The 26,603-nt window shown below is 39.0% G+C and overlaps 1 protein-coding gene across 3 annotated transcripts in view; it reads left to right on the top strand.

Moving 5' to 3' along the window:
- Positions 1-22,849, top strand: part of LOC135226092 (brefeldin A-inhibited guanine nucleotide-exchange protein 3-like) — a 75,213-nt gene extending 52,364 nt beyond the window's left edge. For 2 of the 3 annotated variants that reach the window (XM_064265548.1, XM_064265549.1), the window contains 3 exons: positions 9,578-9,752; positions 13,752-13,891; positions 21,967-22,849. In XM_064265548.1, the coding sequence (XP_064121618.1) occupies positions 9,668-9,752; positions 13,752-13,891; positions 21,967-22,143 (402 nt within the window). In that variant the 5' untranslated portion in view covers positions 9,578-9,667 and the 3' untranslated portion in view covers positions 22,144-22,849. The remainder of the gene's footprint in view (positions 1-9,577; positions 9,753-13,751; positions 13,892-21,966) is intronic. The other variant, XM_064265547.1, reaches the window with a different exon arrangement.
- Positions 22,850-26,603: the final 3,754 nt, after the last annotated feature.

Below are 26,603 nucleotides of genomic sequence, written 5' to 3'. Positions count from 1 at the left end.
ATATATGAAAATGTGCGCAATTTCATGTATAAATACAACAATAATAGTTGAAGTTGTAGCTATTCTCATTTTCGAAATATTTGCATATAAATCACGATAAATAGAAAAAAAACCACGTTCGGTCAAATTTGACTCTACCGAAATAGTCGAAAAACGCAATTGTAAGATAAAACTCTTACAGTCTAGTAATATTCAGTCATTTATCTTCATCGTGAAACAATTCGAAGTCTCTAGCACAATATTTAAATTTTATGGTGAATTTTTAAAAAAAACTTTCCTTCCCTCCGCGCGCGGATTCTCCGCCACAAATCTCCGAAATGCGTAAGTCCCATTCTCTGAATAATTTGCTCCGTTTCATATTAGGCATTTCATAGAGTTTTATATATGAAAATGTGCGCAATTTCATGTAGAATAAAACGAAAAATATTTGAAAGTTGTAGCTTTTCTTATTTCCGAAATAATTGCATATATAAAAAAATAATATATAAAAAATTCGACATTCGGTCAACTTTAGCTCGTCAGATATGGTCGAAAACTGCATTTGTAAGCTAATATTCTTACAGTATAGTAATATTCAATCATTTGTCTTCATTCTGAAAACATATTGGAAGTCTCTAGGACAATGATTTAGATTTATGGTCAATTTTTTAAAAAAATATGTGTTTACGTAAGCGCGTTACGAATTCATGCATTAATTTTGTGATAATATTTTCTCTGTGTTGCTTTTATCGTTTTACAATGTGTTATATATCAAAATGATCGCAATTTAGTTGCACATTACAACGAAAAAAAAAGTAACTTGTTACCTTCAACCGTTTTGCGCACAGCGCGATTTGAATACAATTATATATGAAATTTCGTTTTTGCGCTATCATATATCGCATTATTTATATATGATAATGATAATTTTTTTCATTTCTGATGGTTGCATACTAAACTTCAAAGCAATGCCACAGGAAGCCAAAAATGAACTCTTAATCTTGAAAACTAAGCGCGCTGTGATTTTTTGAAAAAAATATTTTTTTCCGCTTCCGCGCTCACTCTCAAACCCCTCCGGTCATACGGGAGTCATTTTTTTATTTATCCGCTCCGGCGTTTAAGGGTTAACTGTTGATTTTACTATTCATCCAAGTTACATTTACATTACATTTACAAAGCCTGAGTTACTATTACAAAACCCAAGTTACGTTTACCAACCAAACTGTATTACAGTTGTCCTAACACCATTTGAATCGTGAACTGTAATGGTAGTTCAGTAACTAGAGCAAATACAACCTCCAAATGCAATGTTATTTAACCAATACATAACAATCTTCGCATGTAATAAAATATATTACCACTAACAAATAGTCTGAAGTATAACTACAAGTAACACTTACTGGAACAAAATAAAGCACTCGCATAATCAGTCCATTCGTGGTGTTGGGTCCTCTTACGTTGAGAGACATATCAAGAAAATACCACACAAGTAACAACATTAGAACCACAAAGGTAACAACCACACAGGTAACGGAGTTTTCCCAAGTTCACGAAGCATGGGAGCACCCAAAATCATGTAGCGTTGGACATAGATTGATTGATTGATTGTGTATTATATCTGGCGTCACAACATCTGGGTAATTGACACCGAAATAAATTAAATAGAAAAAATTAAATTTTTGATAAATTTCCTATAAAAATATCTATAAATGTATTATATAAAAATTTTGTCCATATATATAAGTTCTTACATAGAAAATCTATGTATAATTTAAATTTGGTTAAGGAGGCCCGCCTCCCTCATAAAAATATATAACTGCTCTATATTACAATCCTTTCCAAGAATTGTAGCTAGGATAAAATTACCTACTCTGTCACGACCCCAAGACAGGAACCTATGTCTCAAATTCCCAAGTCTGGGACATTTAACCAGCAAATGTCTCACAGTCAAGGGCACAGGACAGTTCACGCAAAACGGAGGATTTTCACAAGACATCAAGAACCCATGGGTGAGTCTTGTATGTCCAATCCTCAATCTGCACAACATCGTTTCTTGTCTCCTTGGCATATGCGGATATGACCAAGGGAGACTGATGACGTAATACTAGCATTTTTTGATTGATTTAAAAAATATTCCTCCCCTGGGACTGCCAACATATTTTAATTCTCTGACCTACTGGTGGATACAAAATCCCGATATGGTAGGCATCTTGTGGGTTCTGGGAAGCTGACCGCAGACTTTGCAAGTTGGTCAGCTTTCTCATTCCCAGCCACCCCAACATGGGAAGGAACCCAACAGAACTTTATTTCTTTCCCTCTTCTTTTTAGTAAAAGCAGCCATTCCAATATAGAATGACCCCGACCACTCAGTTCAAGTGTTGAAGACGTCTCAAGAACCTGGCTGCCTAATAAACACTTAACGAGCCCAGTAACCACCGACACGCTAGTTACAAACTTGAAATGTATTCAGCAATATAATTGGAACATATACACTAATTATAATATTAAATGTGACACTGCTATAAATTATACGTGACAAATTCCAGTTTATACTATGGTTATGCTCATTTATATGGTTGAAAATAGCTGAGTTCTGTTGTCCATATCTAACTGACCGTTTGTGCTGTATTAATCTCTGGGGAAGTGATTTTCCTGTAAATCCAATGTAAGATTGGTCACAGTCCTGGCATGGGATTTCGTAAACGCCTGTGTCCTTGGGGGATGTCTTTCTTGGACGTTAATCAGGGTTATTTGGTTAAGGTATTTGGGTAAGTAAATGCAAAAGGGTTAGATTTCCCGAATGTTTGGGTCACCGTCTTAATCCGTCCAGGTGTGGAATTTTTTATTTTATTTTATTGGTGTGTCTCTGGTCTTGTCTTGAGGGGGCTGGTAGAAAATTACGTTTGCTTTGTGAATTGCTTTCTCAATTATATGGTCAGGATACCTTAAAGACAAAAGTTGCTTACGAATTAGTTCAAATTCTTTTTCCAGGAAATCTGGAGAACAAATTCGTAAGGCTCATAAGAATTGGTTGCTGGCTATGCCCATCTTGATAGGAATGTCATGATAGCTGAAGTAGTGAATGTAGGAAAGTGAGAAACGTTGGTTTTCTGTAAATTTGTATTCTGTCGTGTCTAATTATTAAAACATCAAGAAAACGAATTTTGTTGTCTGTTTCCCATTCAACTTTAAATTTGATGCTGGGCACTAATGCGTTTAATTTTGAAAAGAATTCATTAAAATTGTCCCATTTATTATTCCAAAATGTTAGAATATCATCTATATATCTCATCCACAGCATGTTTTTGGGTTTTATTGCATTTATTACTGTAGTTTCAAAGTATTCCATGTACAGATTGGCTAAAACAGTACTTATAGGACTACCCATACTATACCCGCAATTTTTGCTCTAGAATGATTCCCCGAATGAAAATACGTTATTAGATACACATAATTCAAGTAACTTTATTATTTTGTCTAGCGCCAATGGGAAATGATCTGAATAAGAGGATAATTTTTCCCTCAAAAACTGAAGAACTTCCTCTACTGGTACTTTTGTCAACAGGGAATCTATGTCAAGGCTTAAAAGACTTATGTTGTGAAGTGGTATGTGTGCTTCTCTGAATTTTTGACAAAAATTTTCCGAATGTTTAATGAGACTGGGAGAAAAAGTGCCTAAAAAAGGGGAAGGGAGGCCAGCTAACCAATTAGAAATATTGTAATTGAAAGCCCCGGCACATGTAACGATGGGTCTGAATGGAAGATTGTCTTTGTGTTTTGGGAAGCGGGAGGCCAAAAAGTAGGGTAGTTTAGGATTAATTACTTTAAATTTCTCTAAAAGTTCAATGTTCTTTTTGTCCCCTCCAAAACGTCCCCGTAGAATTTTTTCACAAAGTAAGATTAACTGGCCAAGATAATTCATCTATAATCTGCAATGTCAACGACTATCAGATAAGAAATATTCTGGAAACTGTATTCGTTGAAGCCACCAGCACCAGGAATTGTAACCTCCGGCCTGGATTAGCTCTTGTTCCTCTTTCCATGTCCTTTCTGTTTGGAGAAAATGCTGCCCTAATAAAACAACTGCAACTCCACTCACCACTACTCACCTATGTATATAAAGCTCTGTAAACTATGTTTTTACTCTGTGAACTTGAAAATGTAGAATAAAGTACTCGTTCCAAGTCCGGGTTTCACTTGCATTCTTTACGTGGGGTTTTATGATATTCTCGAGCAAGGCTGGGGGGGGGGGGGGGGACTTTCATGCTACATTGAATATTCTTATATATATATATATATATATATATATATATATATATATATTAATATATACTATATATATATATATATATATATATATAATGTATGTATGTATGTATGTATGTATGTATGTATGTATGTATATATATATATATATATATATATATAGAATATATATATATATATATATATATATATATATATATATATATAATATATATATATATAGATATATATAATATATATATATATATATTACTATATATATATATATATATATTGTGGAGAGAGAAAGCATACTTGCATATACATTTGTATGTGTGTGAAAGAGAAAGGGAGAGAGAAAAATATACAAAAGAGAGAGTCAAAGGTAAAAGTTCGCGTGATATTTATTGCTGATTGAGTATTTGTTGTTCAGAGAGGGGAGTTCTTCATGCTAGTTTGAAAATAAGATTTAAATTTTAATCTAAACAGCATTTGTATTTTGAAAGAAAGATATTTAAAATCCATTTTGGAGCTAGGTCAGCGTGGAAAACAAAAGCTAGTTTTATTATATATATAAATTTTTTTTAGTTATTTATTTTTTTTTATTTTCACTGGGAAGGTTTCGAACTAGCATTTCAGCAGCTTCAGTTTAGTTTAGCTCTCATTCGCGTTAGAGCAGTATCACGGTATCCTTAGTATTGTGCAAAATGCAGTGATGGATGCCACTGTTATCATCTGAAAACATGAGGGCTTGTAAGGTCAAGGAAGTGATAGTCTGGAGGTCATTCTCTGGAGGGAAGCATCCTGAGTTACGGCTCAATCTTCATGCGGAAAGGCTATTCCCCCGGGGTTGATGAGAGCGGAGTCGAAATTATTTCAGCCAAGGATAAACCCACTGAGGGTCTCAGAGGGAAAACAAAGGAGGGAAGAAATGGAAGTGGTTTTTGTATGTGGACCTTTTTTTTTTCTTCTCCGTTTTTACGACAAATGGAAGAGAGCTGAATACAGCCACCATATTTTTCTGTCGTGTCTAAATTAAGCCAAGATATAAGAAATGTTATAAGTGTTGTATTTAGGAAGGCGTCGGTGCCAGCATCATATAAGGGTGTTAATTATAAGTACCATAACGTTAGAGAGTTTTCAAAGAACAAAATCGAAGTAAAGAGAAATTACTTGAAGCCTGAAAATAAGGAGAGATATTTTATAACCAGGATCTCGCCATGTACTACGAGTTTTTTATCAAGTCATTTTGCCGCTTTGAGGTGCTACCATAATCGTACTAGATTCCCCTAAGGGGAGAAATAACTTAACGCTGTGTAGATGAAAGAGAACTGACTAACGCAGTACCAGAGATGACAGTTTTGGAAGTAATTTTAAAGGGACCAGAAAATTTTAGGTAGGCAAGTGATGATGATAATCTCTTGGAGTAATTATAACTATCCGATGTGACTCGCCTTTTATAAAGAGCAGTTGTATCTGAGAAAAAGAATGCTGACATGACTACCGTCATAATTGTTGACTAGAAATATAAAATGTAAACATTTTTAATGAAAGGTTGGATATTTAAAGAAAACGTAGTAAACTGGAGTGTCGAGACCGTTCCATCATTGGAGACTGAGTACCTAACGGGTGAAGAAAGAAGACGACCGTAAATTTTAGATTTGCGCATTTGAATCGTAACCTTTCATATTTCAGTATCCCAGGTGATAGATTAGGGAGGTGAATTCATTTTTTGTTCAACAGAATACGATTCAAAAAGAAAATCGATAAAAGTTATAAGGAGAAACTGAGTGTTGAGACATTTGATTCCGACAGTCACCCGACCATTATGCGCGAACGGTCCAAGTAGGTTCAAGGTCCTTGAAATAGTATACTATTTAAAGGACCTTGAGCAGGTTTAGGACGAAGGAGCTTCTCGAAATGGAGTATTAACGACGTGGGATGACTACCAGATGAGGGAGGAGGAACTAATGACGTGTATATTATTGAAAATAGATATGAATACCAGAACCTTTTTGTTATTTAAAAAGGTGATTACTTGTCAGAGTTGGTAAGGTAGAGGTGAACTTGCAACTTGAAAGACGGTTAAACTTTTGCATTTTGAGAAGACTATTTATCATTGGGTTGATTGAGGGGAAATTTGAAAAGTGAAGAAACCAAAATTCATTTTATACAAACCTTGTCCCTTATTAAAGACGACGGCTAACGAATATCAAATAAAGAAAACCACAGTTACAGAAGGGCTTTTCGACATTATATGGTAGTTTGAACAATAGTGACTTCAGATGATTGCTTTCATGAAACAAATGATAACAGTGAAATCCGATGTTATATGCTGGATCAATGAAACGCAAGCAATTTTCTTTTTTAAAGAAAGATGAACACTTGATATTTTAGTAAGCTAACCCAGGCTTATATCTTTGACCTTATCCGGTTAGTGGAGGCGCCTCGGTCCTTGTCATTGGGTGAAGGAATACGAGAAATGGAAGAGGGGACGATGTTGGTGTGTGGGTGTTTCGTTGCTTCATTTCGTTGAACTCTGTGTTTATCGTGTACGGTATTTTATTTAGAAATGAGCTAAAGATTATTATTGTAGTTGCCCCTATTTCCAAAGTCCATATGAGTGTCTTCGGTTTACCTACTCGTGTACGCTTAAACAACTATCAAATTAATAGGTAATGAAAAAATGCGTTACATAAATGGTTCTTGATCCATATGAAGTATATTCAGCAAACTTTAGGCCAAAAGTGCTGGATTAGTAAACAAACGGCGCATTTGTGCATGAGATCAGCATGGAAAACGAATCCGAACTGATGGGATCTTTGGTAATAAATAGCATTATGTATGCCACGTTGACTAACATCGGTATTTTTGACAATTGTGTTACTTCATGAATTTTGTAAATGAATTAAGTCGTATTAACTCTGTAAGACATTTGGAAAATATGAATGATAGACTGTATGGTTAAGTTAGAAATAGGCTCTCACTTTCCCTCTTTTCCTCACTTTCTTTTCTGATCCTAAGAAATTATTAGAGCAAATTCAGTCTCTCTCTCTCTCTCTCTCTCTCTCTCTCTCTCTCTCTCTCTCTCTCTCTCTCTAGGGATTCAATAGCGAAATTGCTGGATCTCTCTCTCTTCTCTCTCCTCTCTCTCTCTCTCTCTCCTCTCTCTCTCTCACTCTCTCGTAGGAACTCAATAGCGAAATTGCTGGATCTCTCTCTCTCTCTCTCTCTCTCTCTCTCTCTCTCTCTCTCTCTCTCTCTCTCCTCTCTAGGAACTTAATAGCGACAATACCGGACAAGATATGGGGCAGCGGTATACAAGAGGATAAATAAGGTAGGCCAGGACAAATGAGTGAAGGGAAGGAAAGAGTTTGGGTACATCGAAAATTTAGCCTTAAAGTTAACCAGATACTTCGTGGAGGTGGTTGGTGGAGCTGCTACAGGGGAGCAAGTGCAGGGAGAAAGAGTAAAGGTCTATGGAATTAAGAGTAAAGGATGTAAATGGATAGATGCTGTCTGATGGAAATGCAGTCTTGCATCTAGGGAACAGTATTTTGAGGAGTCGTTGAATGTGGAGGATAAGAAAAAATTAAATGATACAAAAGATAACTTAAGTATAAGAGTGCGTGTTCGTGTGGAATTGATGGTTAAAGAGGTAAGAATGGAATAATGTAGAAAAATCGTCCACAGGATTACATTGTAGGCGTTGCAAGATGCTGTGTGAGAGGTAGGTACTGGGATGGAAGGGCTTTAATAGCCAGGGAGGGAGATGGATGGTGCCTGCACAACAAAGGTGTGGTGCAGTGCGTATGCATTCTATAGATAAGGAGACATGTGCATCATTCTATGGCTGTTAGAGTTTGGGCAGAGAGAAATTTCCTTAGAATGGCAGTAAGAGGATGGATGTAATGGTCAGAAAAGTGGCTGGAAGTATAAGAAACTAATCACAGCACAGTTGAAGTGAGAGGGGAAATAGAAGATAGTTTGAGTTAGAGAGGAGAGGTTCAGAATGGAGTTGTGAATGATATTACGACGACTAAGTTCATTAAAAAAGAAGTGAGGACTGTATTGGTGGATGAAAAATTGACCAGGGTTGATTATACTGAAGTGGAAGGACACGATAGGGATTATGTAAAGTTTAGGTATGGCCAGAGTCGGCAGGGAATGCTTGCTGTAACTGGAATTCAGGGAGGAGAACTGTAAGAAATGCATGGCTGCATAATGAGATGCTTACTCAAAGCAATAAGGTAGTTTGAAATCAGTTCATAGCTTTTGTTTTGTTAGTGATGACGCAACTTCTATCTGTGTTCTTCATTGATGCATTATGACACAAATTTTTATAGATTTTTCAACATCTTAAATGATTTTTTAAAAATTATGCAGGCATGAATACCTTAAAGTGTTAGTTGAATGTCATATTCTATCTGATAAGATGCTGACGTATACTTGTACACCTTGTCCGACCTTTGCTTAGAAATTGAATCCCAAGAACATTAAATATTTTCATAAGTTTTTGTTAGAATCTTTAAGTTATGTAGCATTGTCTTGTTTTGGTTTAATAAAAGGGTCAGTCAGCAGAGAATGCTTGCTATAACCAGGCTAGTGTTGGATGGTCTTTTCTGGTAGAAGTCAATTGCTGACAGCATTAGAAACTTAACATTTAAATTACGATTTGTATGTGTATGCTTGGTATTTCTTAACGTATAGTTTCTCTTTAGTTATCCTTACAATTTTTAGGATTTTAACATTTTGGATTTATCATTTGTGGTATTCTATAGCTAAATATACAGTAGTATTGTTTGGCATATTAAGGTCAATATATGTACGTACTTATTGCATCGTTCTGGGTTTAAGTTTTGTACTTTAACAATTAAAATCTTTTGAAATACCATTACATAACAGAAATGAGGGAACTGGTACATAGCGTGTGTCAGTGTACATGATTTCTTCCATGCCATCCAAGGTTTTTCTAGCTATTTATTTTACAGCCACAGTAGTCTTAGTGAATCTTGCAAGGCATTTTTATTCACACTAATCGTTTCAGCATATTGTACTTTGCATACATAATGCACGATTTTCTCCAATTATCGTTTCTCCATTAACAAAGCCAAGATCAAAGATATAGTGGCAGTAACAAAATAAAGATTTTACAGTACCAAGTCAGTGGCTAAGACCAAATTGTGAAGCTGTCTGACTGTCATTCGATAATATAAATTAGCCAACCTGCATTGCAACGTTCTTCATATACGTTACTATATCTTCAATGTGAACACAATTGCTACTACTTTTCAATAGCAGCTGCATTGCTCATACCCTGAAACTTTGGTAACACAACTATTTTTTTTTCCAGATTTCCTCTGAGTCACTGTGCCTCAGTTGAAGAATGGTTAAATAACCTCCTTACATAACAGAGCAAACTGCATTCAGAGCTTCATCGATCATGGAGGAGGTTCTTGAACAGCTTATTCGAGAAACTTCTTCCAACAAGTATGGGCAGATACGTCAGGCCTGCATTGAAGCCAGAGGTAGAGTGAAGAGTTTTGTAAATCTCAAAACTATACACCATTACGTATTTTCCTGGTTAAGGGGTTATATGATACACGGTTCCTTATAGCACATTCATATATTTATTATTAAAACCTGCTCTATTAAATATTTTTCCTTTAAAGTCTAAAAATTGTTTATTAAGCCTAAGTTTTGTTTTTAACCATTACATCATCTCATTATAACAGTGCATTTTGTAAAGTTAAAGCTTCATATAAGTAACTTACCAAGTAATTACTTAACTATAGTTTTGCTATAGTTCTTCCACATGGAGAGCCCACTTTAGTCACCTCTCCTATCGTATTGACGGCCTACTCAAAAGGCTTAGAGAAGCATTCAGCCCTTTCAGAGGAGGTCTCTTCCCTCCTTCTAAATTGAGCCATATTCTGCCATCGTCTGTTTGTAGTCCCCAAGTCATTGGGGAAATGGAGACCAGTCGTCGATGTCAGTGTCCTAAATTGCTTTGTACAGAAGACAGATTTCAAGATGTTAATGAGTCAGTCAGTCCTGTCATCCACTCACCAGGGTAATTGGATAAATAAAAACTTATTATCATTATCATTATCATTATTATTATTATTATTATTACTATTATTATTATTATTATTTTGGTAGAAGACCCTCTTTTAGGCAAATGCTGTTAAAAAGGATGGCAGAATTAAGCGAGTTGATTTTATATATTGTTTTTTCTATTTTCCTTACAATTCACTTCTCAGGCTCAGCGATGTTTCTGAGTAACTGGCCAATATTCATATTGGGAATTTTCAAAAAATTGTGAATGCTGAAGGAATCTTTTATTAGAACAGGATATCAGGTCCAGGTCAAGCAGGGGTCGTCGTCCATTAGCCGGTATTATTCCGCAAGGTAGTAGTTCAGTTCGGGCCAGGGCGTCTTTGGTTTTAAGGTTTAAGGGCTGGTATTGGTGCTGGCGATAGCTGGTATCACGTGACGTTTCGACCTTCTCGTAGGTCATCTTCTGACGAGTCGGTTTGAGAGACTAGCAAGAAAGTTTGCGGAACGGTATTTATAGCGACACAGACCTAGAGTTGCATTCTCATTGGTTGGGCCGGTCTTGGGCGAAGCCGTGGATCTCGCCTCGAAGGTCTCGGGGATTCTCTTGTGCGAGCGCCACAGTAGCGTGCCTGGGTATGAACGTCAGGAATTCCGTCTGTAGCAGGAATCGTATCATCCTGTGGGGGCTCCTGATTATCTGGCATCATCGGGGGTCGCTCGCATGCTCTCCGGGCGGGCAGGGTGGGAAGGAGAAACGTTTCTTGAGTTATATTTAAGTTTGGTTTCTCCTTGACCCAGGCTAACATTCCAAACATCTCTTGAGAATGGGCCACAGACAGGGCCTGAAAGTACTCGAGTGTGGAGTAAAAACTAAATGTAAATACTTGAAGTAAACAAAGTTACAGTGATTTTGTGGTTTCTTTTTCAATCTTCAGAAGAAAACTGAAAGAAGTTTTTGTTTGATTATTATTATTATTATTATTATTATTATTATTATTATTATTATTATTATTATTATTATTATTATTATTATATATTATTATTATTATTATTATTATATTATATTATATTGTTATTATTATTATTATTATTATTATTATTATTATTGTACTTAGGAAGCATACCCTCTCTCAAGCATACATTATTAAAAGTAATGGCTACTCCAGCAGTGTTACACTTGTAGAGATTCTTCGCTATTTTCCGAATAGTGGCTTTTTCCGTGCTACTTAAGCAGGCTAGTAGAGCACCTATAGAGTTCTTGATCAAATACAGTGTCAAAATAGGTGTATATAACTTGAATTTTACAGATAAACTATGATACCATAGTCATCAAAGTCATTAACGATTTTCTCTTTCTCTCTCTCTCTCTCTTTCGTCTGGAGCTGCCAGACATCCTCAGGCTAGGAAGCTGAGGGTGGCCTGCCTCCTTATATTTGGGGTCAACAGCAGGGGGTCGCCCCATGCTGATCTCCTATTGGCTGGTGGAGTGAGTCTTCTTTTTCATTGGTGGCTTTAGCCAGGTCTCAAGCCACTTTCTCCGAGTTGATAGTTGCATTGCTGCAGGTTCTGTAGCCATCTAGACCTCCTGAGCAGTGCAGTATCATTGATGGATGTTGCGTTACGCTGCAGGACGTCACGGCTAATTTGATTTTCATTGGCTGCAGGAGTATTTCGTTCGGGGGTGTTGTCTTCCATAGAGTTGTCGTGATCAGTGGTGTCCTTGTTGGTGGCAGGTCTTCTCATACTTGTAGGGAGGAAAAATTCTTCCTGCATCCTGTTCAGTGTAGGTTTTATTTGCTGGATGAGAAGCGCCTCCAGCAGGTGTAACTGACGGTCATCAGGGGCCTTCCCGATGATCTTCGCGTTCTGGATGATGACATCCCGGGAGATGGCCTCTAGATGTTTGGTGTGGATGTGACTTTTGATAGCCCCCTCTTGGGCATGGCATGAGAGTCTCTTAGACAGGCACATGGTAGTCATACCTACGTAGGCGCTGCTGCATTTGCGGACTGGGCATGTATACTGGTACACCACATGCATCTGCTTCTGGGGGACTCGTACCTGCGGAGAGGGGTTATTTTTCATGATAGGGTCGCATGTCCTCCGATTCTGGTAGTATATGATTAAGTTGGTATTCTTGGTGTCGTCAGTTGGGGATACATTTTCGGAAATAATTTTCTTATTGGAGTCCTCTTCTTCACGGTAATGAGAACTCATGAAGGCTTTATAATATAGCTTGGTATTATCCTGGGGGCAGGGCTGCAGGTTCCCACTACTGTACGATTTCTCTAGGGTTGTGCGGACTTCCTTACTGATAAATTTATTTGAATATCCATTATTCACAAGTACTTGGGAGGCTCGGTCAAGTTCCTGGTGAGTGTCCTGCCAGGTCGAGCAGTGGGAGAGGGCTCTCCTGATGAAGGCCCTGATGGTGGTGCTTTTGAATCTGGCGGGGCACTTGCTGTCACCGTTGAGGCAAAATCCGAGATTAGTCGTCTTGTTTAGACAGAAGTATGAAGACCGTCTTCCGTCTTGCTTACAAGGACGTCGAGGAAGGGGAGCCGATTGTCGGAGCTGTATTCAACTGTGTAATACAGCACACTACACTGTTGAAATGCTTGACGGAGGGCTTCTACCTCATCCTCGGCATCGATTTGCACAAAGATGTCGTCAATATAACGTCCATATCTACGGGGTTGCTGCATCTTGGCAAAGACCCGTTCCTCCACGGTGCCCATATAAAAGTTAGCGAAGAGGACCCCTGGTGGGGAGCCCATCGCCACGCCGTCCTTCTGGTGGAACATCTGGCCACGGTGGGTGGAGAAAGGGGCCTTCTTCGTGCAGATCTCCAGCAGCATACGGAGCAAGGCTTCGGGTATGTTGAGGGGCGCTGTCGACTGATTCCTATAGACACGCTCAAGGATGATATGTATGGTTTTGTTTACTGGCACGTTCGTAAATAGGGACTCCACGTCCAGTAAGGCGATAATCTCGGTGCCAGGAGCGTCCTTGATGGCTTCTAGGAATTCTGCCAAAGACTGCAGGCCGTACCTAGTACGAACATGCCTGTCGACGAAACCATAGATATCATCTTTGAGTGTGTCTATTAGGAATCAGTCGACACAAATAAATTGAGGTCTTCTGCTTGGTTGTTCCTATTGTTCCCCAATACATAGTGGGCAGAACTAGTCAGCTACACAAAATGCAAGTGCTGCAATTTTTTAAAAAGGTGCTGTGCAATAGTTAGAAAACTATGTATTAGCTATGTAATTACTACTTAGTAATATTTATAAAACTCAATTTCATTATGAAAATATGAATTTTGCAGTTTATGATTTATCACTGCACACTTTGTTTTTTATTGTGGTTAATCTCTTTCTTATATTTTTTAAATGACGAAAGTTGCATACAAGACAAATACGTAATTGCATTTGATTTTTCTATACTTTTAAATTTATTCTTTTTAGATCTGCTTGAATCTCAGGCTGCATTATTGCGCTCTCCACCTCATGAACTGCGTGCAAACATTGCGTTGAAGGCAATGCAGTTATCTTTGGAATCTCGACAGTCAAAACTTGTAAGCTTAGCAGTTTCTGGTTTTTCAAAGGTAAGCAATCGATATATTTTTAATGTTAGGTTATACATTTTTATACAAGCAATAGGATAATTCAGGTTATCTTAAGGGAGAAAACTGTGTTAATTTTCATGTGGAATGCCATTAGGCATGAACATTTTTCGTACCATTTCTTCAACGTGAAACCATTTCCCATAATGGGATGACCTTATAGAAAAACAATATACTTCCCTATTCATTCTTCAAATTCCTAATCATCGTTGAAGCTCTGCTGCAAAAAATTTCCATATCATCACCCACTGAATATGTCTACATAGGAACCATCAGCATCATATTGGATTCTTGAGCGCACACACACACACACACACACACCATTCACTTGTACGATTATTCTGTATTCAATTTGGTACTTGACTTCCTTTCCAATATACCTATTTCATGTCATGTATTGAGTGCGTCCTAGGTTGTCTTCCTCTTTACTGATACTTGCAAATTATGGATACTTTCTAGTAACCTATCAAACTGTTTTCTCTCCACTAATCTGCTATTTCACTTATGCTAAGCTTTTCACCACTTGATATATCTCCATGTCTCACCTATTCCTTTCTTTTTTTGCCATGCAATATGCAAATAGTTCACTTCAGCAGCTTCAATCTTTTAGTTTTCATTTGCATCACCATCCACTTTTCTTCCGTAAAAGAGATGGAATAACAGTCTCTTCATTACATTCTCACTATGGCCATCATAGACATTCCAGATAGCTTTCCAATCTTTCAAACCTTGCAAACTTCCTTGCTTCATTTAATCTGTGACTCACTTTATCTCTCTACCTACCTTTATCCAGTTTATTGTCTGCCAAAAATACCTACAAAAATACATTTTTATGCATTCAACTTACCTGTCAGATATATACTTAGCTATAGACTCCGTCGTCCCCGATAGAAATTCGAATTTCGCGGCACACTCTACAGATAGGTCAGGTGATCTACCGCCCCCGCCGCTGGTGGCGGGAATAGGAATCATTCCCAGTTTTTCTAAGCAGATTTTCTCTTATCGGCGTGACAGCAACATTGTTGTGTTACTCTGATTTGATTTTCGTATTTTTCATCGCTATTGATCTTCTAAGCGGTTAATGGGACGTATTGGATCTTTGGTTTGGCATACTCTTTCGTGGACTGTTTTTGGACTTGGTTTTGGATATTTCTCATGATGTCGGATTCTAGCTTTACGGTTAGAAGACAGTGTGTAAATGAGGGATGCATGGTGAGGCTACCGAAAAGCTTCGGTAGACCCTCACACAGTTTGTAAGGGGTTGGGGGTAGAAGGAATGAATGTTCAATTTCTAACACCTGTGATGAATGTGTAAATATGAATGAGGAAGAATGGAAGAATTTAAATTCATATTTAAGGAAATTAGATATGGATAGGGCTAGGAAGGCTTCCTCCAGAAGCGTAAGTAGGTCTCGCTCTAACGAGCCTATTAAATTAACACCATAACCCTAAACCTCTATCTTCTTCCTCTAGTACTAAGACTGCAAATCCGGCAACGGAAATTGCAGATCTAAAGCTGCGCTACAAAGGATGGAACGTCAAATGCTGACGTTGAAAGGTAAGCACAGTGATAGTGAATTAAGTGTCCCTAGTGCAGTGGAGGGTGCGTCTGATCGGCTCTGTCTCACTCCCAGGCCTAGACCTCTTCCAAGCTCACAGGCCCAGAGGAGAAGGAATGTCGAAAGCCTTACGGAGGTTACGGAGAATCCCCACCGATCAGGCGTCCCCTCGGCAGATTCTGTGACGACCCGAACTGCCAAGGATTGCTATCGAAAAAGCATCCTAAAGAAGTATTTTTCTTCGTCAGATTCTTCACCGAATGTAAGGGGATGGAGTTCTGATGAACTGTCCAGCCCCTTAAAGAGAAGTTGGAAGGCTCCAACTTTGGATTCAAGCCCTGAGCTTTTCTCCGATCTATCACCTTGTGAGAAGAAGAAAAGGAGATTGGTTCCTAAACGGAAATCGGAGCTTCCTTCCGCTTCTAGACATCCCTCACCTGAATCAGGGAAGGAAAAAGAGAGTGCGGCTGCAAAAATTATCCAAAATAAATGTGCAGGAGCAACTTTCGGCCTTAGTAGGAGTTTTTACTAAGGAAAACTCCCAGGAGAAAGGACTCTTTCCTTCCTATAAAGAAGACGAAGGGAAAGAAAGAAGAAACGGAAGTTTCGCTTATACTCGGAGGAGTATGAAGAATGCGCCAAAAACGCCAACCTGGCGCAATGCGCCAGATGCGCCAGATGAGTTTGAGACTCCATACGAGTCAGAAGAGCCAGAAGCGCCAGATGCGCCATATGCGCCAGAAGAGCCAGCCTGGCGAAATGCGCCAGAAGCGCCAGAGGCGCCAGATGCGCCAGAAGCGCCACCCTGCCGAAATGCGCCAGAAGCGCCGGAAGCGCCACCCTGCCGAAATGCACCAGAAGTGCCAGCTTGGCGCAAGGAATCACGAGCGCCAAACCCGGCGCAATGAGCCACAAGTGACAAATAAGAGACAGACTTCTTCCAAAAGACAATTAAAGCCAAGAGGATTTGTTTAGCTTTCGGAAGGATAAACCTTTACCTGACAAGGACTCTAGTTGTCGCACAAGCGGCCGTATTCCTTGTCAGGACATAGGTGGTTCCGGAGAAAGTGATAGGAGAGGACATCCTTCGTCTGACAGGAGAGAAAGGTGTCGCACAAGCGGCCATCGCTCTTGCCAGGAGAAGGATAAGGTCGTTTTGCAGGATCAACCTATCTCTCGTAGGGACGCAAGTTATCGCACAGGCGGTCGTTCGTTCTTGCGAGAGGTGTGGATGGGTGTTGCAAGAGGCCAGTCTCCTACTGGAAATAAACAATCCTCTTCGGAATTGGATTTGGAAGAGATTTCGGACTCTGAAGATCACTCGCTCCGGGTTTGTCAGATTACAAGACGCTGGCAGCCCTCTTACTTCACGAGTTTGGGGGGACTCTTTAAGCCCTACTGCTCTCCCCTTCTCCAAGGTCCTTGTTTACAAGCACGAAGGTCCCGAAACAATCATCTTTTATTAAAATGAAGCCAACCATTTCCATGAACAAGGCTCTCCGATTCGTTAGGAAATTGGTTGGAATCCAAGGAGAAGGCGGGGAAGACAGTCTTTACCTGCCCTCCTTCCAGACTATCAGGGAAGAAGGGAATTTGGTACGAGACGGGCAAACCACGGGGTCTAGCTCTCCCGCCTCCACTGCCGAAGCAGATTTTTCGAATTTGGTAGATTCGTCTAGGAGACAAGCCTTGTCATCAGCAAAGATCACATGGGGGACTTCTGAGATGGACCATCTCCTCAAGGGATTGTTTAATGTCTTAGAAGTTTTTAACTTCTTAGACTGGTCCCTTGGGGTGTTGGCCAAAAAAAGACACAAGAGGAGGAATCTCTTAGTCCAGAAGTCCTTCATAGTGTTCTTTCCTGTATGGACAAGGCGGGCAGGATTGATCATGGAGACGGTGGCCTCTCTGTTTGGAACTGGTATTCTGAAGAAGAGAGTCTTATTTAGCTCTTTTCTGACGAAAGCAGTTACTCCTACTCAGAAGGTCATCTCTTCTGTATGCGCCTCTGTCGGACCAATTGTTTCCTTCAAATCTTGTAAAAGATATTTCTCATTCTTTGACAGAAAAGGCCACACAAGATCTCTTGGCCCAATCTGCAAAGAAATCGAGGACTTCGGGTCCTATTAAGAGAGAGACTCGGGCTCCTCAACAGCCCTTTCGAGGAAGTACCTCGGCCCAGGCCCTCTTTTAAGAAGAGAGGAGTGCAGAAGAGACGTAGGCCTTCCTTCAGACCTATCAAGAGAGCTAAATGAGACAACAGTCCTTCAAGCACCGGTAGGAGCCAGACTTCGGAAATTTCCGAAGAATGGGCTCGGAGACAGCAGAAATTTGGTCCCTTTCCGTGGTAACAAAGGGATATATGATCCCTTTCGAGACAGACCTCCCTTGACTACGACCCGAGGGAACTGTCAGCCCAATACAGGGACCCTGCAAGAAAGAAGCATTATTGCAACTGGTAGAACAGATGTTGCAAAAGGAGGCCATCGAAGTGGTTCGGGATCCGCATTCCCGAGGATTCTACAACCGTCTTTTCTGGTTCCGAAATCCTCGGGAGGGTGGAGACCGGTCCTGGATGTGACGCATTGAACCGATTTGTGGAGAACACAAAGTTCTCTATGGAAACATCAAAATCGGTTCTTGCGGCTCTTCGTCCAGGAGATTGGATGGTCTCCTTAGATCTACAAGATGCATACTTTCATGTCCCCCTGCATCCATCATCGAAGAAATATCTCCGATTCATGATGCAGGGGAAAGTATACCAATTCAGAGCCCTATGCTTCGGCCTTTCAAACGGCCCCTCAAGTGTTCACGAGGCTAATGATGAACGTTGCGAGATGGCTACATCTAGAGGGGATAAATATATCCCTTTATCTGGACGATTGGCTAATAAGAGCAAAATCGGAAATTCAGTGCTTGAAGGACTTGGAGAAGACTTTGAACTTGACAAAATCTCTGGGACTGCTCGTGAACCTCGAGAAATCACAATTGATCCCCAGACAGAACATAGTCTATCTGGGGATACAGATGGATTCTCGGGGTTTTCGGGCGTTTCCATAATACAAGACAGAATTACTCGAGGCTTAGAAAAGATCTCGAACTTCTTAGGGAAAGAATGGACCTCGGCGAGGGAATGGCTCAGTCTGCTGGGCACCCTTTCCTCGTTAGAGCAGTTCATTTCCCTGGGAAGATTAAATCTCAGACCTCTGCAATTTTATCTAAAGAGATGTGGAGTCAAAAGACAGGAGACTTGTCAGACGTTTTTCCCATCCAACAGGAGGGGATAAAATCAGACCTAAAGTGGTGGTTAACCCCATTAACAAGGAACGAAGGGTGTCCCTCTTGATTCGGAACCCTCACCGAGTGTTGTTTTCCGATGCCTCGGAAACAGGTTGGGGAGCAACACTGGGTCCAAAGGAAGTAGCAGGTGTTTGGACCAGACAACAAACTACTCTGCACATCAATGCGAAGGAAACTCCTGGCAATTCAATCTAGCCCTGGAATACTTCGAAGCGGAAGTCAGAGAGGCGGTAGTTCAAGTCAATTCCGACAACACCCACAGCTCTGGCTTACATCCGGAATCAAGGGGGCACTCACTCTTTCTCTCTGAACGAAATAGCGAGAGCTCTATTAACCTGGACAGAGGAACGGGGCATTATTCTGCGTACAAGGTTTGTCCAAGGAGTAAAAAACCTAAGGGCGACAGGTTGAGCAGAAAGAACCAGGTTCTCCCGACAGAGTGGATGCTCCACTCAGAAGTCTGCAGACAAATATGGTCACTCTGGGGGAGACCCCAGATCGACCTGTTTGCCACGTTCCTCTCCAGGAAAATAGACAACTTCCTGCTCGCTAGAAGAAGATCCCAGAGCCACAGCGATCGATGCCTTCCTCATGGATTGGTCAGGCATAAATGCATACGCCTTTCCCCCATTCAAATTGCTGGGGAAGTAGTAAGAAAATTTGTGGCATCGGAAGGAATGAGAATGACTCTTAATTGCTCCCTTTTGGCCCTTCCCGAATCTGGTTCACAGAGGTACTGGAATGGACGGTGGGACTTCCCAGATCTCTACCAGACAGGACAGATCTGCTCAGACAACCCCACTTCGAGAGGTTCCACAAAAAACATCCAAAAGTCTCTCCCTAACTGCCTTTCGACTATCGAAAGACTGGTCAGAGCGAGAGGCTTTTCAAAGAAGTGGCAACTTCAATTGCTAGAGCCCGCAGAGCCTCTACCCTGCGTCTACCAATCGAAGTGGGAAGTTTTCCGTAATGGGTGTAGGTCGAAAGAAGCTGTCCTCTTCCAATACCTCTGTAACCGAAATCGCCGATTTTCTCCTCTTAAGAAGAGACAATCCAAATTGGCCGTAATCAACTATCAAGGGATATAGGAGCATGCTCTCAGCTGTTTTTAGAAACAGAGGGCTGAATCTCGAGAATAATAAGGATCTTCATGATCTCATCAGGTCTTTCGAGACTAAGAAATTGAGATCATCGATTCCCCCGAGTTGGAACCTGGACGTTGTCCTAAAGTTCTTGATGTCGGACAGGTTCGAACCTATAGATAAAATCTCATTCAGAGATCTTACTAGCAAATGCATATTCCTGTTGGCTCTAGCAACTGCTAAGAGGATCAGTGAATTGCATGCTTTGGACTCTCGGGTGGGATTTAGAAAAGACTCGGCTGTCATTTCTTTCCAGGATCTTTTCCTAGCGAAGAATGAGAACCCTTCTAAACCTTGGCCTAGAAGTTTCAAAGTCAAGGACTCTCTTCTCTGGTAGGAAGAGAGTTGGATCGGTCCCTTTGCCCAGTCAGGACCTTAAAATTTTATTTAGAAAAGAAGACACAGCTTCAGGGATGTCGACAAGGTCTTTGGTGTTCGGTAAGAAACCCCAAGAGACCGATGTCAAGAACGCACTGGCATTCTTTGTCAGAAATGTAATTACCGAAGCTCATAGGAATTGCCAAGAGAACTCTTTAAAGCTGCTGAGAGTGAAAGCTCACGAAGTCCGGGCTGTGGCAACTTCCCTTTCTTTTACGAAGAATATGTCCATGAGAAACATTTTAGCAGGCAACTTATTGGGATGCAATTCAGTATTTGCATCCCACTATTTAAAGGATGTTGGAATAACATACGATAAATGTTTCGCTCTTGGACCTTATGTATCAGCGGATACTATGCTGGGAAATGGAGCAGACGCTGATCCTTAAATTTGTTTTTAATATTTTAATAATTATTGTTTTAATATTGTTGTTGAGTTGTGGGTTGCTTGAAAGGATGTTCGGGGATGACTCCTTTCAATCTTAGTACTAACCCCAATGAGGATCAGGTGATCGGGATAGTGTCGTGCTCTATGATCATGCCAATAGGCAAGGTGTTTTTGTCATGTAAGTGGATAGGACCCCATTGACAAAGATCCTAAGGTTCTGAAGCGTAAGTGGGTAAGACCCCTGTAACAGACCTTCAAGAACTCTTAGCATGAGGTCACTACCTCGCTGAGGCTCTGAAGCGATACGGGCTCCTAGGCAGTAGCCATGAAGTCTTTCGCTAAACACAGGTAGGAATCAAGGTTTTTAATTTTATACCTACAACATATGTTGTTTCCTGTCTATTTCAGTAGATTAGCTGTCTCTTACCCTCCGCCAAAGGTGCCAATCAGCTAAGTATATATCTGACAGGTAAGTTGAATGCATAAAATGTTATTGTCATGATACAATAAAGTTTTATGCATACTTACCTGGCAGATATATACGGTGTATGGCCCACCCGACCTCCCCTCAGGAGACAGGTGGAAGAGAAAATCTGTCTTAGAAAACGGGAATGATTCCTATTCCGCACCAGCGGCGGGGCGGTAGATCACCTGACCTACCTGTAGAGTGTGCGCGAAATTCGAATTTCTATCGGGGACGACGGAGTCTATAGCTAAGTATATATCTGCCAGGTAAGTATGCATAAAACTTTATTGTATCATGACAATAACATATTACATATTTGGTACTGTATTACTATCTGCAAACATCAATTATTCTATGCTATTTCAAAATCTTATCACAGCTTTGCATATCGTATGTGTGATTTCTTTTTCTGACTTCTTGCATCACTCCATGTATAAACAGTAAAGCTTCACATACCCTTGTCTCAAAACCCACTCTTATAACATAATTTCTTCTTATCTCTTGTCCAAACCATCCCATCATTTCCACTTCTTCATTTATAATATGACTTCCACTGCAATCCTGACCCTGAATCTTTTCCAAAATTTACAAATTTTTTCATAGAAATGTGATACTATAGTTTACATTTATTCCCAGTAAAAATAGCATGTTATTTTTAAAAACCTATCTTAGAATAGAATTGTATTTTTAAAAAAATTTTTGAATTGCAGATGTAGGAGATATTTTATCAAAAAAACAACGGATTTAGAGCTGTTGATTTTTAAGAAATATGAAGGAAGATAGGCCATAGTGGCTTTTATAAAGATTTGCTTTTAACTTTTCAGTTACTTCGAGATACTCAGTTTCATAGTGGGTATGAGGAAGATGATGAAACAACCTGGTTGCCATGTCAGCTTCTTGCTTCTATCCAGTCTGCCCTTTCATCCAGAAGAGTTGCAGGTGGAGCTCCTAAAGGTATGATGTTAATATTTAAGATTTATGAAAAGGAAAGGAAGTTTTAGTTTTTGAGGTGTCATTAAGGAAGCACAGAATGATTTATGAATCACTTTTATTAATATAAAGTTGCCAAAAGTTTTTTTTTTTAGGCAAAGGTGTAGTTAGAGATTTTGAAGTTAGGGGTCTTGGCACTTTGAACTGTCCATTCCATTTTTTACAAGTACACTGTACATAGTACCTGTAATTTTTTTTATATAAACTTCATTATATGTAGTTACTGTTTGGAAATACAGTTCCGTTCATTTTCTTGTGCCACTAAAACAGGCGCGATCATATCATACTACTAGTTATAAAATAAATTATATACAGTAGTGCCTCAGACTTCGAACTTAATCCGTTCCTGAAGGCTGTTTGAAGTACGATTTGTTCGAAATATGAAACAAATATCCCCATATGAAATAAAGGGAAAAGGGGTAATTCGTTCCAGCCAACCCAAAGAATCCCCCTTTTCATATTTTTTTCTATTATTAATGTGTTCAAAAGTTAAATTAAGAGTCGAAAGTAGTAAAACAATTCGATATAAGAAGTAAAATTTTATTTTATGTACGATTACAAACTATTTGGTGAAAATAGCGCATGGTCGATGGGGGGGTGGAGGGAGGAGAGATCGGGACCCTTTGAGGGAACCAAAATGGTGCTGTAGGCAAAGGGTGATAAAAAGAATAAGTTTTTATTCATATTTTAATAGGATAATCAAAGGAATCAATAGTGTGTATGCCCGATTGTGTCTGAGAGAGAGAGAGAGAGAGAGAGAGAGAGAGAGAGAGATTATTATTATTAATAGGTGTTAGTTTTTTCCAGACCTCTGAGTCTCAAGTAGACTCTTCTCGGGCTGGTTCTCAGGGATTCAATCCTGAGAAGAGAAAAAAAAAAAAAAAAAAAAAAAAAAAAAAAAAAAAACTTCTTAGACTTTATTTGAGAAACCCGTCTTATTTAAAAAATTTATGATTTTATTAATTGAAAAAATCCCTGCTTTCCGCAAGAATAGTTTTCATTTCCGAACTCCGCAGATAAATAGATCTTTGCTGGGTCCAATTTTGGGACACTCAAACAAGCAAATGCTGTACTGTCATGGGTGTTTGACATCTGTTACATTTCACTGGGTCAGCATGTGTGTTGACATCAAGTGACCATGTGAGAATCTTGTGTGTCCTATACGTAGCCTTGCTAGGATCACCTCTTTTGCTCTTTCCTCCTGTGAGGATGTCCTCCATGCATAGACTTTCAGTTTTTATATTTTTAAGTTTATTTGTTGTTGGCACAGAGGCCCATTCTTCTTTGCCATTATATTATTATGAGGTGGTGTTAGTTCCAGACCTTGAGTCTCACCGTAGAACTCTTCTCGGGCTGGTTCTCAGGGATCAATCCTGAGAAAAAAAAAAAAAAAAAAAAAAAAAAAAAAATTAGACTTTATTGATTTGACAAACCCGTCTTATTTAAAAAATTTATGATTTTATTAATTGAAAAATCCCTGCTTTTCCGCAAGAATATTTTCATTTCCGAACTCCGCAGATAAATAGGATCTTTGCTGGTCCAATTTGGGCACTCAACAAGCAAATGCTGTACTGTCATGGGTGTTTGACATCTGTTACATTTCACTGGTCAGCATGTGTTTGCATCAAGTGACCCATGTGAGACTCTTTGTGTGTCCTATACGTAGCCCTGCTAGGATCACCTCTTTTGCTCTTTCCTCCTGTGAGGATGTCCTCCATGCATAGACTTCAGTTTATATTTTTAAGTTATTTGTTGTTGGCACAGAGGCCCATTCTTCTTTCCAATCCTGGTAAATTAATAAGTTTTAACTGATTTTACCCAGTCTGACACTGGGGCATATGAAATTGTTGGAGGGATAGTGCAGGCTTAATTTGGCAGCAGAGTCTGCATATTCATTTCCTTTTATTCCCACGTGTGCTGGGATCCAACATATTTCCATTGTAAACTTTCCTGATTGGAGGAGTGATGAATTTTTATTTGAATTTCCTGTACTATTTGGTTTCCTGGTTTATACGTCTTATTGCATCTAAATAGCGCTACGTGAGAGTCACTGAAAATAACAGAGACACTTGCTTTTGCCTCAGATACATATCTAGCCATCTGTATGGCTGTGACTTCAGCAGTAAATACTGATGATATTGAAGGTAGGCTTTTTTTACTTAACATATTTTCGAATATGCAGATGCTCCTACTCCAACATTATTTTTGGAGCCGTCTGTATATATCATAAATTTGTCGCCTTTTCTTCTAATGTGCTCCAAAGCATGTTGGCGGTACATTTCCGTACTTGTCCATTTTGTTTTTTTTGAGTAGGTAAGGGACAGGGAGGTAGCATATCTTTACTCTATAAAAATCCATGGTGGTGGCAATTCCATTGGTGGGAAAAATTGGATTCATATTATGTATGTTCATTATGTATCTAGCTCTTTTTGGGAAAGAGCTAGTACTATTAACTGCTGTTACTTGATTACAGTTTTGGAAGCAGTAAGTTGCAGGAGACGATCCTGCTTGCATTGAAAGACCTCTTTGTATTGTTATTATAAATTACGGTGATGTTTTAAGGGCAAAACACCTGCCTCCACCAAAAGTGAGTTTGTTGGGGACGATCGGAAACTCCTGTGCACAATCGCACGCCTTCATGGTGCACTGCATCGAGAGATTTTAATGCAGATTCTGAGGCGGATGAATATATTGGACAGCAGTAATCTATTATGGATAAGACTGTTGCCTTATTATATCATTAATAAAATGTCTCGCTTTGCTCCCGCCCAATTAGTGTGTGATAACTTTTTTAATATGGCAAGGGCTTTGATGGCGCCCTGGCTTTAAATGTATTGATGTGCTCTTTCCAATTTAAATGTTGATCAAATATTACTCCCTAGATACTTTGATTTTTTTGTACAAAATTGATTTCAGTGCTATAAAGATGCAGTTTGATTGTTTGGTTCTTCATCCACCTTTTGTCTTTGTAGAAGACGATGCTTTTGTTTTATCAGTTGAAAATTTTTAAATTTACAACTGAATTTGCCCAACTACATATATTTGAAATGGCAGTACTGAGAACTCTCAGAGCATGTCTCCAGATACTACTCGTATAGTAAATGACAAAGTCATCAACATATAAACTGTTTTACACCACTTGGTAAATTTATAGTAATGTCATTGATTGCTAAAGCAAACAATGTACAGCTCAAGACACTACCTTGAGGGATTCCTTCTTCCAGTTTATAGGTTACTGAGTAGGAATTTTCTAACTCTTACTTGAAAAGTTCTGTTTGTTAAGAAGTTCTTAATAAATATTGGTAAGTGCCTCTTAGTCCCTTGAGTGGAGTTTTTTGCATGATGTTAGTTTCCATGTTGTATCGTATGCTTTTTCTATATCAAAAAATATAGCTACTGTTAATTTCTTTTGTTCAAAGCCTTTTTTGATATTGATCTTCTAAATGTGTTAAGGGATCTAGGGTGATCTGCCAGCTATTGAACCAGATTTGTGTGGTTGTTAAAATGGATTCTTTGGTTATTACATACGTTAATCGTGCATTAACCATTTTTTCTAAGATTTTGCATAGGCAACTTTGTTAGAGATATCGGTCTATAATTGGATGGATTACTTGCATCCTTTCCTGGTTTGTTTATTGGAATAATTATGGCATGTTTCCATTTATCAGGAAAGACACGTTTTAGCCAGATACTATTGTAAAATTTTAATAAATATGATTTAGCTATAGGAGCTAATTTTTCTATCATTAAAATGATATTTTATCATATCCTGGTGCAGAGGGATGACAAGAGTTGATGGCATTATCTAGTCATCCATGTTAAATATAGTTTTATATTCCAGGTCTTCAAGAGTTTCAAAATTGAGTATTATATTTTCTTTTTGTTTTCTGATACTTTGAAAGCATGTATCTAGGCTGGAGTAAGCACTGATGTTTTCAAAATGTTTCCCAATTATGTTTGATATTTCATAAGTATCATGGATATTTTTTTCCATTTAAATGTATTGCACTTCTTGGAGGTCTTATATGTTTTCCATTGATTTTCCTTATCTTTTGCCAGACATCCCTTGTGGATGTGTTTTGAAGATATGTTTGAGACATATTCCTTCCATGATGCGATTTTTTCAGCTATTACCGTTTTTCTAAATTTGGCTGTATGTTTGGTTTATTGTTATTTGTTAGTCTATTTTGTGGTTTAATTGTTATGTTTTTTGTTATAACTATTTTTGTTTAATATGTTTATACTATAGGCATTTTGTTGAGTGATTAAGGAGAGTTTTGAGTCTGTTTAGATTGCGACTCAATAATATGTTTTATTTTACTTATGTTGTTAATGTTGGATTCCACCATGGACAGGGGATTTTTGTGGAATGTGTTTTTGGTTTTGAATACTTTTATCTGCAGCATTTATTATGAAGTTTGAGAAGGATTCACATGTAGTATTGTGATCTTCATTATGTGGGAATGGTGGT

This window comes from Macrobrachium nipponense, chromosome 14 (genome assembly GCF_015104395.2).
Source record: "Macrobrachium nipponense isolate FS-2020 chromosome 14, ASM1510439v2, whole genome shotgun sequence".
NCBI classification, from domain to species: Eukaryota; Metazoa; Arthropoda; class Malacostraca; order Decapoda; family Palaemonidae; genus Macrobrachium; species Macrobrachium nipponense.
Note: the sequence above shows the minus strand (reverse complement) of the source record. Positions and strands in the feature narration are given on the sequence as shown.